The sequence below is a fragment of the Piliocolobus tephrosceles genome, chromosome 17 (assembly GCF_002776525.5).
Source record: "Piliocolobus tephrosceles isolate RC106 chromosome 17, ASM277652v3, whole genome shotgun sequence".
NCBI classification, from domain to species: domain Eukaryota; kingdom Metazoa; phylum Chordata; class Mammalia; order Primates; family Cercopithecidae; genus Piliocolobus; species Piliocolobus tephrosceles.
The window spans coordinates 39,701,931-39,718,449 of NC_045450.1; the positions used below are offsets into that span (position 1 = coordinate 39,701,931).

The window sequence follows — 16,519 nt, forward strand, 5'->3', positions numbered from 1 at the left end:
ACCAAAGAGGCTGGAGACCTGTCTGTACAGAAGAATTCTTCCATCTTCCTGTAGCTGCTACAAAGGCCACAACAAGGTATTTCCCAATGGTAAGGTAATCTGTCATTACTCAATTACCCAGATGCAGGGATTCTGTGAAGAAGGTGGATGTCAGCCTTCTTTACAGAGATGAAACTCTGCCAGTTAGAGCAACTTTTTCTCATATATGAAATGAGCCAATAGATTTGTTTGAGGAAGAGACATTCTATTCCAGAGGGACTACTACTACAGAGAATTAAAATACACACAGGAGTATCTTTCAAGTCTTTTTCCTCCCATAAATGTAAGAGTCATATTAGAAAATTATTTTAAACCGAGTCTAATAATAACTGATTGTCAAAAGAATGACTATGATGGTAAAAGGAATTTTTTGAACCTTTTTTTTTCAGGCATAAACATTCATTCAATCCAATAAAGACATTTTTAGAAAAAAGACATTTTTAGAAAAAAGTCAACCTACACAATTTATTTTATTTTTCCTATACTTTGGCTAAACAAAATATATTCAGTGATACTGTAAAATACTAAGCATTTTCAGTAAAATTGGCAATCAAGTAGAGCTTAACCTTCTTCTGCATGACAACTGAGGATTTTAATTGGAGAAGTATTATAGTCTATAAACAGGAACATCCAAAACATATTTAAACCACTCGAGCACTTTGATTTTTCCATGTCCTTTGCATCTAGATTGAAACACATCACAGGAAATTTCAAAGACCGATGGCTGAATCTAAAATTAAAAAAAAAAAAAAAAATCCATTTAGTTACCATGAATGATCATTGTCACCATCAACCCTTAATATCTTATACTTCACTGGTCACACTTAACTCTGCTATGCTGTTTTATGCTTGGGAGAAGACAAATTACTAATCAATTATGTATACTAATTTAAAATGCTACTTTAGGAGGCATTTTAATAACTTAGTCATAGGGGTGAAGTGCTTCCTCTAACTGCTTACATGAAAACACCTTTAATAACACGTTAGCCAGGATGTACTGAACATTTGGGAACAATTAATGCTATAGTCTACATAAACTATCAAATTGCCCCCCAAAAGTGGTGGTACAATTCTGCAACTGGTTGAGGTCACATGGAAAATAGAATTATATGCTAATTTGTTCCCATATTAAGTTATCATAAAAGGTCAGACTAAACACAGTAAAACAAATTCTGGAAAAAAATTAACTAAGTAGATTGGTATGTACCGTATCAAAGCAAACTGTTTATCTTAATAGATACAAATACAAGACAATCTTAAAGCAGGAGCATTTTCTCCTTTTTAAAAATAAATGTTTGGCTAATCCTAGGCAATGACTTACATGATTTAAAAATATTTTATAGGAATAGTTTTTCCCTAAAGGACAACAGGGGCAGGGTACTTTTTTTGCTTTCAAGCAGAGAAAAGCAATGGAAAAGGGCATAATATCCAAAAAGGAAAAATTTCCCCAGAAAACTATTTCCTCTACATATTTCTTAAATTTAATTTACATAGTTCTACATATGAACTATAAAATGAACACGCAAACACACATGCTTAGTTTAGTTGAAATTAAAGAGGGGTCAGGAGATGGTGACTATAATACATTTATGATTTTACTTCAAAATAAACCAAACAATAAGATAGGTGTTTTTCTTAGCATACATTTGTGTTTATCCTTTATTTTCCATATCTAACTTTATTAAGAAACTATTGAGGAAAAAAATTTGTATTTTTTTTTTTTTTTTCCTGGAAGGCGTAAGTAATTCTATGGTCACCATGTTGACTTAAAAAACTGTAAATCAAATTAATGGTTGATGAATTTGGGCTACTAGTTTCACATATGATGATCCCTCATATTTCTATATTTCAAAGGTCCTTTTAAAGAAAAGGGGAAATAATTTGGAGGTGAGATGGAGAAATGAAATATTACAGCATATGAAATCACAGGTCTAGTATTTTATAAAGCATCCAGTTTATTATAGGACACAACTAAGTGACAGAGATCATCTGTCACACCCTTAGGCAAACTCCTGAGGAAAAAAAAAAACAATAATTTTGTGTTCTAGAGACTATCCTTTTTTTCATCAAAAGATACACTTGTATTTTTCATTTCAACATTTCCAGTGGCATCCTACAAGAGAACTAGCACTCACAATGAGTCATCTGAATTTTCTTTAAATCATAACTCATTTTTAATTTCTAAACAGGTTTTACTATTGATTTAAATAAGATTACTATTAGTTACCATAAAATGAGTTAGGTTTCCATGAAATATCAGTTGGACATCTTGTTCAAATACTTACTTTTCTGCTATATATTACCAGCATTGTTTATCCTATTTTCCTTCCTTAACAAGTTAGATATGGAGATACCTAGGCATAAAATCTTCAGATACCTTGATGGACTAAAAATAAATGTATTTTTATAAAAAATATAAAATTTATTATTCTTGTTTTGAAGGATTTTATGTATTGGAAATAAATCCATAAAAAGTTGAGAATTATATTAAAAGGGGGTAAAAGTCTGACGAAAATGAAAACATGCATTGATGCCTAAAAAATCAGGACTGAAGTAAATTAATCTTCATTCCCACTGAAAGCAATCTGATGTCCAGAGACTGAAAATTATTCTACCATAAAATACAGCACATTAAATACCACAACAGCCCATTTGAAATGTCTTAATATAATTATGATATCATCTACAAATGATTGTACATATATTTTAATATTCATTACTTGAGATTCCAATGCAAAATATATTGAAATTGTAAAAATATTAAGTCAGTTAAAGACCGCATCAAATCAGTAACTATTCTATGACTAAAAGTAAGACTGAAAATAAGAAATGAAAAAAAAAACACTAAAAGCAGGGTCAACATATTTGGATGTTGCTTATCAGAAACAACACTATCATTCCTGATGGTTTGCTTATAAAATTCTATATTCCTACCAGCTAGCTGAAAAGAATGAAAAGCTTCTTATAACCAGCTAAAAAGAAAGACTTTACCATGCCCCTTGAAAAAGCTCATTTTCACATTACTCAGGCTTCATTATGCTAAATCAATATTCGTTTAGTCACTGGGGTTATTGACATATTTTAAAATAAAAGTATACCCTTCAGCTACTGCACTCATTACAGGTAATTTGTCTTGTCAGAGAGCAGGGAATATTATCCTAGTCTTTCAGGGGCTGACAGCCCATGGAAATACCTCCCCATGGTTACAACTGTAAATAATTTTAAGGTAAAATATTGAAAAATCAATGACTGTTTCCTGCAATCTGTCACAAACAAATCAATCATAATCTGTACTGCCAGAGAGTATGATTTGAAGGAGATGGGAGCAGATGTAATTCTTGGCTGGAATCTCTCATTTCAAAATCACTTCACATAATGGTGTCATCATTTAAACACTTAACAGTCAGTGCAACTGCCACTGTAACATCTAGTTGGACAAAACCACAAGGAGGGGGAGGAGAAAATGCCATCATTATTATGTTAACAAACATTTAATTTAAATGGTTGCTGCATTAGTAAATTTCAGCTGAAAACAGTTTTACCTGCCCCTTTCACAGTTCCAAATTAATCAAGGCTGCTTTTCTATAATCTGATGCTTAGTAAATTAGCTCATGATTCAAATGTTGCCCTCTGAAGCACATATACCTTTTATTTTAAAAGTCCATTATAGAGAATAAAATTTGGAATTACTATATAAGATATCTGAATTGTAGAACACCCCTCTAATTCTGTTAATATAGCAAAGACAAAACAGTATCATATATGTCAACATCATACTTTTAAAGTAAGTTTAAAGGTCTCAATTGCCCAGATATTAAATTTATATTTTCCTTCTATTAAAAAATACTACATTTCAACTTCGTAATATTGCAACATATTTTAAGATGACCAGCAAGACCTAGTCAATTCAAAAATACCCTTGCATTCCATACACAAGCTATCCCATAATAACCCAAGTATATGATGTGTAAAAGTTGGTGAAGGTCATAATACTGAATTTTTTTGCAAATGTAAACTGCTTTCCAAGTAATCACTTTGATATCACCATTTTTTACTAGACTACATTTTAATCGCTTCCTTAGCTGCTTATAACCTCTACTTAGGCATGAATAAAAGAATCTGAAATTGGTATATTTCCCCTTCCTGCTGTGTTAACCAAAAATACTATTTGACTTAAAGATTAAAGAGTCTTTTTCCTGAAAGTTTTTGTTTTTAAATGTACACTAGTTCTTTTAATGAAAGAAACTGGTTTTAGCCATGTTTCTAACCAATTTCCTAATTATATAACTAGACACCATGAAGTCCTTCATTGTTTTATTAATAACATTCCTCCCCAGATATAGTTCAGGGGGTAGATTTTTTTAAGCCAGTCAAATTTAGCATTGGGGGTTGGGGGAAGGTGGTATGTCAACATTAGTGAAAGGGGCAGATATTTTTGATGCCTAGAAAAGTATATTATTTCCCTTAAAAAGGAAAACAGATATAAATACCATTACAAAATTTCAGCCTGTATAAACATTCCTAGATATAGTAATTGGCCTATTGTAAAAAGGTTTTTCTCTGTTTTTAATTTAGCCTGCATATTCAATGTGGCTACATAGCATCAGAGGTGAATCTTTTCTCATAGATACAAATTGAACCCAACTTTTGTTCTTCAAGAATCTTTGATTCTTAAACACCATTGGGTTTTTGAAAATGAAAAAGCACATGGGTAAATTATCAAATAAATACTCCACAATGAAAGAGAGCCCTCCATTCCATGTGAATCCCTGCAACAGCTGCAAAGCAAGCAGCAAGCCAACCTAGGAAAAGATTACATGAAAAATGGAAAGGCACCTAAGGCTCTGAACCAGGAAAAGACCCCCTGTGCAGGAGCTCCTGGCCTCCAGAACACTACAGTGCTCCAGGCTGGGCCCAACTAACTTCTCAGCAGAGCACTGGAACCAGTTGCCAACCACCAATTCTTCTACTCAGAGTTTGGTCGTGTCTGGCAGTAAATCATCCAGCAGAAAACACATTCCCCCCAACATGAAGGCAACAAAGAACTGGGAGGCAAATGAGGACGGTTAAGCAACATGCTAAATGCATGCACGTCAACCACAAACTAAAATGACATCTACAAGAACTGTGCAGGACACCTTTGAAGATCTAATTCGCAGAAAGAAGCTATTTTAAGGGTGCTGAGTATGGCAAAATGGTATTTCTCAGCTCTACCAATGCAGTCCATAGCACTAGAAGAGGCAGGCTCAAAAACTCAGCAGAGGAAAATAAAATTGTTTCCATATACCAAATTTAAAGAAATTGCTGTCTACTGCACAAAGTTCTTACATGTAATAAAGGTTCAGGATTACAGAGGAAAGTATTCTTTTAAAAGAGATAACATTACCTCCTTATCTTCAGAATCTCCTCCTTCCAATAGCCAGTACAGTAGCTCCATTATGAATTGTAGACTCTTCAAGAGAAAAACAGGAATAGTTAGCTTCATCTTTTGCACCACTTCCTTCCTTCATGGAATTACAATTTAATTACCAATACTCCAATTGATTTTATTCCTAGATGATACATTTCTCAAAAAGCATGCTCTTTAGCCATTTCCACTAGAGAACGTTTAATACAACCTTCTCAATTAATCAACCAAAACCCATTACTGCTGAAAGGACATGTTTTCTTCATATTTTCAAGAGTGGGAACCCCCTACATCTATTTTACATAGAAAGAATATAAGAATTTTAATACATTTGAATACCTTTAATATACATGAAATATGAATCTTAATAAATGTGGCCGATAACAGATCTAAAACTCAACCAATCTGCATATGTGTTTAGATTTTCCCTACATTTACCCTTAGGAGGAAAAAAAAATCACTCAATCCTCTTATGTTTTAAATTCAACAATTTTATACATGGTTTAAAACAAAGTAAAACAAAAAACTAAGCTTAAAGGCAAACAAAAAGGAATCAGACTGCTCACCGCCTAACACTTTCTTTATATTTGTGTTGTGTTTTCCAACTCACTGTAATGCTTTAGCTCTCAGTCATACATGAAACCCAATTTCCATAAGCAATCAGTAATAGGAAAACACAAGGATGTTATTTTAAAATTATTATATATCACTTCGTATTAGTTAAAAATCACTGTAATGCCTCGGAAAGTATTCAGAGAAACATTTATTTTATTGGAGGCTATATTAACTACTGCCTTCTGTAAAATTAACTTTTTATTTTTTTGATTATAAGAAGCCTTTTTTTTATTTAATAAAGTGTTCTGAGTCAATAAATTCAGTTCCTAGATCTGACCACTAGACAAATATTCTGCAAAACAATTCTTTCTCATAGCTTTTCTTATCTGCCTATTCAGCAGTCTCTATTTGATGAGAAATGACAAGTTTTACATACCTGTGTGTACTCTGTCACTAAAAAAGTTTGGTACCCCTGACTGGAACTGATATTCCCAGTAAATTTGTTCTTAAAGGAACTAGATAATTGAAACGATTAAAAACTCTAATTAGGCATAAACAGGTTATTTCTCTTAAATAATAATTCTATTTGTATAAAATATCACAACCTTCCCTTTGATTTTTATGAAAAGCACCGAGTTTATAAATTTTACTGTCCAATTATACCATTAAAAATAAATTATTCAAAGTAATTCCATGATAAATAGTAAGTAAAAATGAATTATTCAGTTTTATTTCATGAATCTAATTTTTTCTATTTATGGTACCCTTGTTTAATGAATTAATAAAAATTTTTAATGATTAAAGGCCTCAAGTAATTGACATTCTCTACATTTTGTACTTAGCCTCTATTATCAATATAAATACTTTGGTAAAACCAACATTGATGCTATTTTGGACTGACTCCATGTACAAGCAAACTGTGTGCAGACACTCACTTGCAGACGAGCCTTGGGATATGCAAGGACAAATTTCAGCCAACATGTGGAGGAACCCCATAGTTCAGAAGTGAACTTAGCTGACAACATCCAAATGTATTACGGAAACATCACACTTATCACCTGCACAGAAAATGGAAATGATTCTGTTTAAGGAAACACAGAAAACTAAGTAATACTTTTGGGATATTAGATTCGAATATCCAATTTTCTCCAAGGTATCACTCCATATTATGGCAAATAAACAAATAAAAGCTGTATCAAGGTGTGGAATATCATTAGCCTGAGAAAAGACTAGAAAAATGGATTATATAAATGACAACTGAAGGAGAAAATTACATTCTCTTCTCCCGAACAAATGTTAAGTGCATGCTTACTAATAAAGACTTAAACTCAAAGTACATTAGAATATACTGGTTTTCAATTTTGAAGCATCTAAGTTAATTTGCTAAGCTAAATTGGTGTTTAGGTATACTACAGCTATAAAAACACTGCAGATTTATGCAGAAATAAGTCTTCAGCATCACGCTTCGGAGTAGTGCTATGAAAGCAAACCAGTCATTATTGAAAAAGGAAAAAAGAATTCCTAGATTTGACATGTTCTTAGAGTTGCACCAGCTGCTATTCTATTAAGAAAAATTATTCCCTATACACAGCTAACAAATATACCAAAAAGATGTTAAAATACAGGAGTCAACACAAAAGAGATATTGAAGAGAAATATACAAAGATAATGAGATACTACCACTAAAAACAGGCTGTACTATCCCAAAGTTAAAACATTATTCCAAAGTATGATGCTATGTTCATAATCTATTGTGAAGAGTATATTTAATTCACTCAGGATTACATGATTTAATTTACTTTCCTGTTATCAACTAAAGAACATTTTTTCCTAAGATTTCTAGAATGTATACATGTAATAATAATTATTGTTATTCGTTAAAATGGACAATTAGTTCACATTCCTATTTCATCTCTTTTAATGCAATATATCAAATTTGAAAATAACACATGGATAACACCATAAGAATGCTCATCATAGCTGTCAGAGGGGAAAAAACTTTTTGATTGGGGGTGCTATGGGAGATAAATAAAGCAATTATCTCAAAATTAGTGGTCTTGTTTTAGTTTTAGCAAACAAATCTACATAAGTCTTTCTTTTAGTTTACTATGTAATTCTAACCAGCTAATTATCCTTGGAGTCAAGAATGAGCTGTGACTACACCTGGCTTTTCCGATCATATGCCTATGGTCTCCTCCACTTTCATTTCCTCTTTCTACAATGAGTTTTAATATTAAAGAAAAACATACACACTTCTTACATACACACTGATAGACAGCCAGCTTCCAGGAAATCATGAGCTACAAAGAGAGGGGAAAATCTTAATGCAATACTTATGTTAAAAGGTATTAGGTGCTGGGTAAGCCAAGGGTAATATAATCAACAGCATCCATCTTGCCAGTATTTTTGCATTCCAAGATTTGGAGTAAAGAACAGTAATATTATTTTAGTGGTCACCCAGGTTATGACTCAGATCCTTAAACGAGTAAGAGACTAAATGCACTATCTTCACTTACTCATCAATTCAAATGCACAGAACAATATTTTGGAAGAAATGAAACAGTGTTCTTCTATTTTTAGAAATAAAAACAAGGCATTCCGTAAACATTGTAGCTAGGTACTTGCTATGAAAAAGAAATTGTTTTAGATCATTAAGGCACCCCAGGAGACTGTTTCTTTTCCAAAAAAACGAAATAGCATAAATTTCTCATATATTTACTCTTACTACATTCCTGTTCCTGCACATTAAGCATGCCTTCCTCTACAGATTTATTCTGAACACTAATAAGTGTTTGCTTAATAAAATACTGCTCTATTTTATGCTTTTCTTTCAAAATTAGAAACCATTATTCCACAAAGATAGAGCACAAAGAAAGCCGACACAGGCATTACCAAAAAGCCACAAGTAGTATTAGTACATGCCAGAACACTTAACATTAAACTATCATTTCTCTCTAAAACTTCTGTTGCCAAAGTGCTCACAAAATCTGGAAGCTCAAAGACAGGTTTCAAGTGCAATTAAATTCTCCCAAAGCAAAACTGTACAAAAATATGCCGCCCTTCTTATGTCACCATTTATAGACAACATTTTCTCAGGATCTTAATTAAGATAACGATGCACACCTGTGTCAACATTCTCTGGCAAGACAGCCTTATCAATCATAATCCTTTAAGTACACTCCAAAACAGCAAAGCGATATGACAGAAGCAATCTGTTGCCTTTCCTAGTGTTGGTGTTGTGTCTCTCCCACAAGAATGATGAGATCTTTAAAATACAGCAGACCTACTTTTATGAGTCTTTACAGTTTTAACTGTAAATAGCTATTACACTAAATAAACAGGAATAACCTCTTTTGCACTTGACTGAAACAATGACAACTGTACAGCCAAAACTTGAAGAACAAGCTCTAGGGCCATGTCTTGGCAATACAACTGCGAATCCTACTTTAAAGCTTTAAATTTTAAGAGTTATGCGAAACTGGATCCGTGCAGACATGACAAACCAATAAACCTTTAGGAAGTTTTAAAATGAGACTATTTAATAGTCCTACGTTAAAAACAACCCGAGCAAACTTATCCCTAGTGTAAGTTTAAATGTTTGGAAAGATACAAATGCAATAGAAAGCAAGGGGAGAAAAAGTCTTCTTGGTAACCTGGGATGGGAGGGATACAGATCCCACCGCTGCTGGAAGGGAAAGCTTCAGAGTCAAGGCACCAATTAAACTACCGCTACCAAGTATGCAGCTTTCCAAACGGAAAAGCTGATGAATAGGAAGTAAGAAGGAGGGAACAGTGAAACAAATGGTCTCCACTATCAGACAAAAAGTTAAAACCTCGTGTTTACCAGCAAAAAAATGAACGCCTTCATATAAAAACGGAGAAAACCCGCCAGATGCTATCTGAATGCAGTCTGCCTGCTAATCATGATCCGCCCTTCCCTTTCTCATATTAAGACAATTCTATCTCAGACGCCGGGTGGCAGTGGCCAGCTGAGCAGCAGAGCCATCAATGTGCAAATAAAGCAGAAAATAGAGACATCCTTAAGAAATGAGTCTTAAATTTGACATAGAGCGGAGGTGACAACCACGGCAACAGAACCATACATTCTAAATGCCTCAATATCTTGCAGGAGTCTCTCCAGTCCTTGACACCAAAAATAAGACAGTACAAGAAAAGGGGTTAAAAAAATTAAAAAACCAACCAACAAGCCACCGGGCCGGGATGGGGGGAGAAAGAGCGGGACGGCCGGAGTGGCAGGATGATGTAATGAGGATGTCTGTGTGACAGACTCGGGTTCTCGGTGGCACAAACCTCCAGGGCTCTACTCCGGAAAGCCGCGTCCCGGACGAGAGCCGCAGCGACTGAGTGGCCACGCGTGGACTGAGGGGCCACGCCCACGCGCGCCCGCCGCGGAACGCCGACACCCAGAGAGGCTCGTTCTGCGCCTACGCGGCCCAAGGCCCAGGCCCTCGCCCACGGGACCTCTGGTCGCGCGCGGGGCACCGCCGCGTCCGTCCGGCCCACCAGGGGACGCGGCTCGAGGGGCGGACGGCACGGCCAGGGGGCCTGGCCCGGGCGGGGGCTCACCTCTCCTCCGCCGCGCGGGCGCGCGGGCCGCGGACGCTCCCTCGTGGCTGGCGCGAGCCCCCGGCGGGCGGCGCGCGCGGGCCGTTACCGACCGTTAGCGCCAGGGGCTGCGGCTGCGGCGGGCGGAGCCGGGGGCGGGCACTGAGGGGCCGTGGGGCTGCAAGAGGCGGGAGCGAGGGCAGCAGGGCGGGGACGCTGCTCCCGGGAGCTCCCAGCGAAGACTCGGGCCTACTGCGAGCCCGGGAAGAGGCCGCCGGCGAGGCCACCACTGGCCGGCTCCACGCTGCCCCAGGCTCGGGCCTCCCGGGGCGTTCCGCCTCGCTTAAGCTTTGGCCGGCTGGAAGCCACCTCGGCCCAGCTGTCCCTGCTGCCGCTGCAGCCAGCTTCCCGTCTCCATGACAATAGCGCGATCGAGGCCCCGCCTCGCCCTGCCCCTTTGGCGCCCAGACTAGCAGGAAGGCGGCATTACGTCACCAGGGGGGCGGAGCCCAGAGAGGCCAGAGCCCAATCATAGGTGAAGGAGGTGTCAGGCACTGGGCTGGGCGGACCCAGGGTTTCTCCGAGAATGCAGTCTGAACCGGTCAGTCCTCTTGGTGGGCGGTGTCTGGGGGAGGGGAGCGGACGGAGGGGAGGAGACAACGCGTGTGCACGAGGGTTCACTGCCGAGCGGGTGCCGGTGCGGCGGGTGGGTTAGCGTGAGCTCGCGAAATAAAGTACATCTCGCCCGTCAAAGTCAATGCGAGAAACTTTGTATATAGTTATGCTTGGGCTTGCGTGTGGCCCCATTATGCGAAGTTCCCGAAATCCCGAGCTTCCACGGCGTGCCCAAACCTGTGCCATCTTCTGTCCTGGTTCACCAGCGCCCCTGTCTGTCCCAGAGTTCGAGTGCGTCCGTGGCTTGTGGCGGCGGGAGGTGGAGAGAAGAGGAGAGGGTCTGTTTTGTATTCTAATTGTGTGGCCGTCGTGGGCAAGGGCTCTGCCTCTGACTCAGTTGTGTGTGTTTGCCTCGCCAGCGCCTCGCTGAACAAACATTGGTTGGGTTGGGCACTGCTCTGCCCAGTGTTTGCAGTGGAGCGTGGGCGGGTGCGAGAGTGCGTGCGAAGGGGAAGGCGACTTAGTTGAACAAAAGGGAAGGGGACCTGCTCCCTCCACCACCACCGACTTGGCGGTGCGAGCTGCGTGCGATTGGAAAGCCGGGAGAAAGAGGCGGAAGGCGTGGTAGTGGAGCTGGGGACGGTCCCGAGACCTCCTCGGGTGTAGCTGATTCTCTGGCAGTTCTTGCCCACCACCCATACTCTAGAAAAAGGCTACCCCGGTAATTCCAGGAACCAGTGTCTTTTCCCTCGCCGTCCGGCGGCGTGTCGGTAGAAGGAAGGCTAGCCGGAGACGTGCAGACGTCTGAGGCCTGTCTCTCGCCCACCTGCTGCTGCCGGCGCAGAGGGGCAGTCATCCCGGACTTCCTGCACCCTGGGCGCGGGCCATCCATCGGCTCTCCCAGAGACTTTCATTCCGGATCTCCAGCTGGCTCTCGACCTCCCTGTCTTGGGGAAGACGCCAGAGAGAGGTGGGCAACGAACGGCCTCGGAGCCCAGCCTGCCGGAGAACAAGAAATCCGCTAAGTCCGCAATCTACTGTGGCTAGGAGAGCGCAGAGCGTTCGCCTTGTTCCCTTTGTGCTTCGGGGCGGCGGGACCCGCTGCAGGGCCGGCCGTGCGTCGGGACTGCCACTCTGCCCCAAGTTAGCAGAAGAGGAAAGTTGGAAGAGATCGGCGCTCCTGGGATGTGATTGTCATCCTGGGGCCGGCGCTCGAGAGTCTGAGAGAAAGCGAGAGAGAGGGAGAGACCGGGGAGGGGAAAAGGGGAGGCAAAGAGGAGGGGTGAGAGGGGGACCGCGGAGGGGAGGCGGGCGCTAGGGAGGGGCGAGAGGAACGCCAGCGAGCGGGAGAGGGAGCCGGGGAGGAAGAGGGAGAGGGCGAGGCGCGCCTGGCGGCCGGGTTGGCTGCGGCCGCCCAGAAGCTCCTGCCAGTCCTCCCACCTACTACACCCCGGGAAGGAGGAGCTTCGGGCGCGCACAAGGCGTCAGAATCCTCAATTTCCAACTTAGCATCTTGGCAGGACCTTTGCAAAGCCAAAAGCAGAGCCCCCCGGTGCAAAGAGCGAGGGGAAAAAAGAGAAAGCAGCAAGGGAGGGGAGGGGAAAAAAGCCCAGCTGGGGCGAGCGAGGCGCGCAGAGGAGCGGGCGCGGCGGTCGCAGCCGGAGGCGCGCGGGAAGCCAACGAGGAGGCGCCGCGGGCCGGAGCCCCAGAGCCGGGGCCAGAAGAGCGGCGGCCCAGGGCAGCCAGAGGCCAGGTGCCCGCCCGCTCGCCCTCGCAGGGCGCCGCCCGGCTCGTTGGCGGCCGCGGCGCGGCGCGCCCCATGCCCGTGTGTGGCCATGTCCTATCCGCAGGGCTACTTGTACCAGCCGTCCGCCTCGCTGGCGCTCTACTCGTGCCCGGCGTACAGCACCAGCGTCATTTCGGGGCCCCGCACGGATGAACTCGGCCGCTCTTCTTCGGGCTCCGCGTTCTCGCCCTACGCTGGCTCGACTGCCTTCACGGCGCCCTCGCCGGGCTACAACTCGCACCTCCAGTACGGCGCAGACCCCGCGGCCGCAGCCGCCGCCGCCTTCTCCTCGTACGTGGTAAGTGAGCGGGATCCGCGGCTGGCTAGGGACAGCAGGGGCCCGGCGGGAGGACGGGGGCGGAGGGGGACACGGGCCTAGGCGCCAACACCGACCTCCCCCGCCAAGCTTCGCGACCCCTTCAGACTTGGGCGATTGTCTCCCCCGGCTTCGCCCAGGCCTCGGACTCAAGAGTTGCTCGGAAAAGAGAGCCGCGTCTTGCTCGAATCGCTGAGCTTGCGGGAAGGGGTTCTGTGGGGAGAGGTAGCTGCAATTAAAGAGCAGCATTTGGTGTAAACGTAAGCTCCGGGCTGCCCTGCAAATTTTATATTTTTGGTTTTGCCATTTTGGAAAAGTAGTTCAAAAGAAATAGACCCGAAATTTGAGCAGAAGCGTGCTAAGTTAATGTAAATGTGTTTGGCCTAGCCTTTAATTAGTCCTCCAAAATGTTGCAAATCCGTAATCCTATCTTCGCAATCCGATTTGCGGGTATTAAATTTCAGAAAAGTCGGTCGAGCTGCGGTGCATCCGGGATTTTTCGGCCGGGTTGTAACTTCGGTCTGGGTTAATATTTTTGGAGGGTGGGAGTGCCTGGGCATGGCTCAGCTTTTTGTTTGCATTTCTTAGCGTGTTGGAAAAAAAAAAAAAAAAGAGCAAGAGCCTTTACTTCCCTTGTTTTCCCCCCTTGCGCCCAACGTGCGGCCGCTCCCGCGCGGGACCGCGGAGTCGCCTCAGTTGCCCAGGCCTCTATCTGGATGGAGGCCGGGCCGCCCTGGCCAGATCTGGGCACGGGGTACGGACGTGCCCGGGCAGATGGGGGCCTATGGGAGGCACCGAGCCCGGGACAGCTTCAGGGGCCCCAGAAGGACCTGACCCAGGAATTGAGGTCCCCGCTGCCTTCTGAGGAGGGGGAGGAGTTGCTTCTAGATCTGAACCCCGCCAGCGTTGCCCCAGAGGAAGCTGGTGTGCGGGCCTCGTCCAACCACAGACCCCGGGGAGCGCAGGGAAAAGGGTGCTTCGGTCGTTCCGATGGCAGTGGAGACCAAGGCCCACACTCACCTCTCTGCGTCTCCACCGCAGGGCTCTCCCTACGACCACACACCCGGCATGGCGGGCTCCTTGGGGTACCATCCCTACGCGGCGCCCCTGGGCTCGTACCCTTACGGGGATCCAGCGTACCGGAAGAACGCCACGAGGGACGCCACGGCTACGCTCAAGGCCTGGCTCAACGAGCACCGCAAGAACCCCTACCCCACCAAGGGCGAGAAGATCATGCTGGCCATCATCACCAAGATGACCCTCACCCAGGTGTCCACCTGGTTCGCCAACGCGCGCCGGCGCCTCAAGAAAGAGAATAAAATGACGTGGACGCCGCGGAACCGCAGCGAGGACGAAGAAGAGGAGGAGAACATTGACCTGGAGAAGAACGACGAGGACGAGCCCCAGAAGCCCGAGGACAAGGGCGACCCCGAGGGCCCTGAAGCAGGTTGGTGGACACGGGAAAGGGCTTGTTGGGCGGGAGTAAAAAGGAAAAGAGAGACCTAGAGGGGGCGCGCACGGGGCCTGGAGGTTGGTGGCAGGGGTCTCTACCTTTGCGGGCTGGAACTGGGTCCCGCCGCGCGGCCACTGCGCCTCTGACAGCCTGTATTTCACCCGCAGGAGGAGCTGAGCAGAAGGCGGCTTCGGGCTGCGAACGGCTTCAGGGACCACCCACCCCTGCCGGCAAGGAGACCGAGGGCAGCCTCAGCGATTCAGATTTTAAGGAGCCGCCCTCAGAGGGCCGCCTCGACGCGTTGCAGAGCGCCCCCCGCACCGGCGGGCCCTCCCCGGCTGGGCCAGCGGCGGCGCGGCTGGCGGAGGACCCGGCCCCTCACTACCCGGCGGGCGCGCCGGCGCCGGGCCCGCATCCAGCCGCGGGAGAGCTGCCCTCGGGTCCCGGCGGGCCCTCGGTTATCCATTCGCCGCCTCCGCCGCCGCCTCCGGCGGTGCTCGCCAAGCCCAAATTGTGGTCTCTGGCAGAGATCGCCACATCCTCGGACAAGGTCAAGGACGGGGGTGGCGGGAGCGAGGGCTCTCCATGCCCACCGTGTCCCGGGCCCATAGCTGGGCAAGCCCTAGGAGGCAGCCGTGCGTCGCCGGCCCCGGCGCCGTCGCGCTCGCCCTCGGCGCAGTGTCCTTTTCCAGGCGGGACGGTGCTGTCCCGGCCTCTCTACTACACCGCGCCCTTCTATCCCGGCTACACGAACTATGGCTCCTTCGGACACCTTCATGGCCACCCAGGGCCCGGGCCAGGGCCCACAACCGGTCCGGGGTCTCATTTCAATGGATTAAACCAGACCGTGTTGAACCGAGCGGACGCTTTGGCTAAAGACCCGAAAATGTTGCGGAGCCAGTCTCAGCTAGACCTGTGCAAAGACTCTCCCTATGAATTGAAGAAAGGTATGTCCGACATTTAACGCGGGCTGCGTCGGTCCCGGACTTTTCTAATTTATTAAAAACATGGCCTTGGCAGTTATTTTTCCATCACTGAGAGAGAGAAAAAAATAAACTACCCCTCCTATTCAAAAGTTTATAGTTTATGGAGATGGATGACATAAAAATGTAAACATCTCCACACACACACACACACACAAAAGTCTTAACCAACCGAAAAGAAAAATTAAAAAAGGATTTGTATTAAATCTTATTCTGTATATTTAATGTAGCATTTTTGTATTTAAATTGATAATTCATTATCTTTGAAGTAAATTATGAAATCAAGACACCTGTACAGGCATTTAATGTTTTTTTGTAATATAAATATATACATTTGTGTTTCCCCAAAACTGTTTCATAGTTTAAAAATACAAGTTTAATTTAATTTTTTACACCTATTGATTCTGCTGGGTATGAGCTAAAGTATTATTACAGAAAGGAAACAGGTTATACTCTTAGATTTAAAAAGTGAAAGAAACTGCAGGAGCCTTTGTAAAATGCAAAATATTTAATTAAAAGAGATTTTAACATAATGAGAGCCACTCATTACTTTTTAGAAGCCTCAATAAACTGTCCATTGCCTTGGTCAAAAGGTGCAAACTGCAACTTTTTTCAAAGTGGGGATTGAAAGGTTCCCCAGACCTTCAAGTGTGCCAGGGGAAAAACGTAATTAGGTTGCAAGCCCTGGGGAACATGGCCCTGCCCAGAAAGCAGATCTGGATCACTGATGCGGGCTGTTTGGGAGAGACTGGACCCTGGAGGAAGGAGAAGAGAGACCCAAGTGTGTGCCCAGAAGGGA

The 16,519-nt window shown here is 44.0% G+C and overlaps 2 protein-coding genes across 4 annotated transcripts; one reads left to right on the forward strand and one right to left on the reverse strand.

The window, feature by feature from the left end:
• Positions 1-472: 472 nt before the first annotated feature.
• CRNDE (colorectal neoplasia differentially expressed) lies at positions 473-11,008 on the reverse strand. Of its 2 annotated transcripts, XM_023209839.1 has the most exons (5): positions 10,313-10,597; positions 6,937-7,059; positions 5,426-5,491; positions 2,117-2,152; positions 473-763 (listed from the first exon to the last, which is right to left on the reverse strand). In XM_023209839.1, the coding sequence occupies exons 2-5, from the start codon at positions 7,024-7,026 to the stop codon at positions 647-649; spliced, it is 309 nt and encodes a 102-aa protein (XP_023065607.1). In that variant the 5' UTR covers positions 7,027-7,059; positions 10,313-10,597; the 3' UTR covers positions 473-646. The 2 variants fall into 2 exon arrangements, 1 of the variants encoding a protein (XP_023065607.1); XR_002731214.1 differs by lacking the exons at positions 473-763; positions 2,117-2,152 and having other exon boundaries at positions 5,122-5,491; positions 10,589-11,008.
• A 1,684-nt stretch (positions 11,009-12,692) lies between these two features.
• On the forward strand, positions 12,693-16,312 carry IRX5 (iroquois homeobox 5). Of its 2 annotated transcripts, none has more exons than XM_023209840.2 (3): positions 12,693-13,266; positions 14,326-14,731; positions 14,905-16,312. In XM_023209840.2, exons 1-3 carry the CDS (start codon positions 13,018-13,020, stop codon positions 15,699-15,701), a joined length of 1,452 nt encoding a protein of 483 aa, XP_023065608.1. In that variant the 5' UTR covers positions 12,693-13,017; the 3' UTR covers positions 15,702-16,312. The 2 variants fall into 2 exon arrangements, with proteins under 2 accessions (XP_023065608.1, XP_023065609.1); XM_023209841.1 differs by having other exon boundaries at positions 13,018-13,266; positions 14,908-16,312.
• The last annotated feature ends 207 nt before the right edge of the window (positions 16,313-16,519 follow it).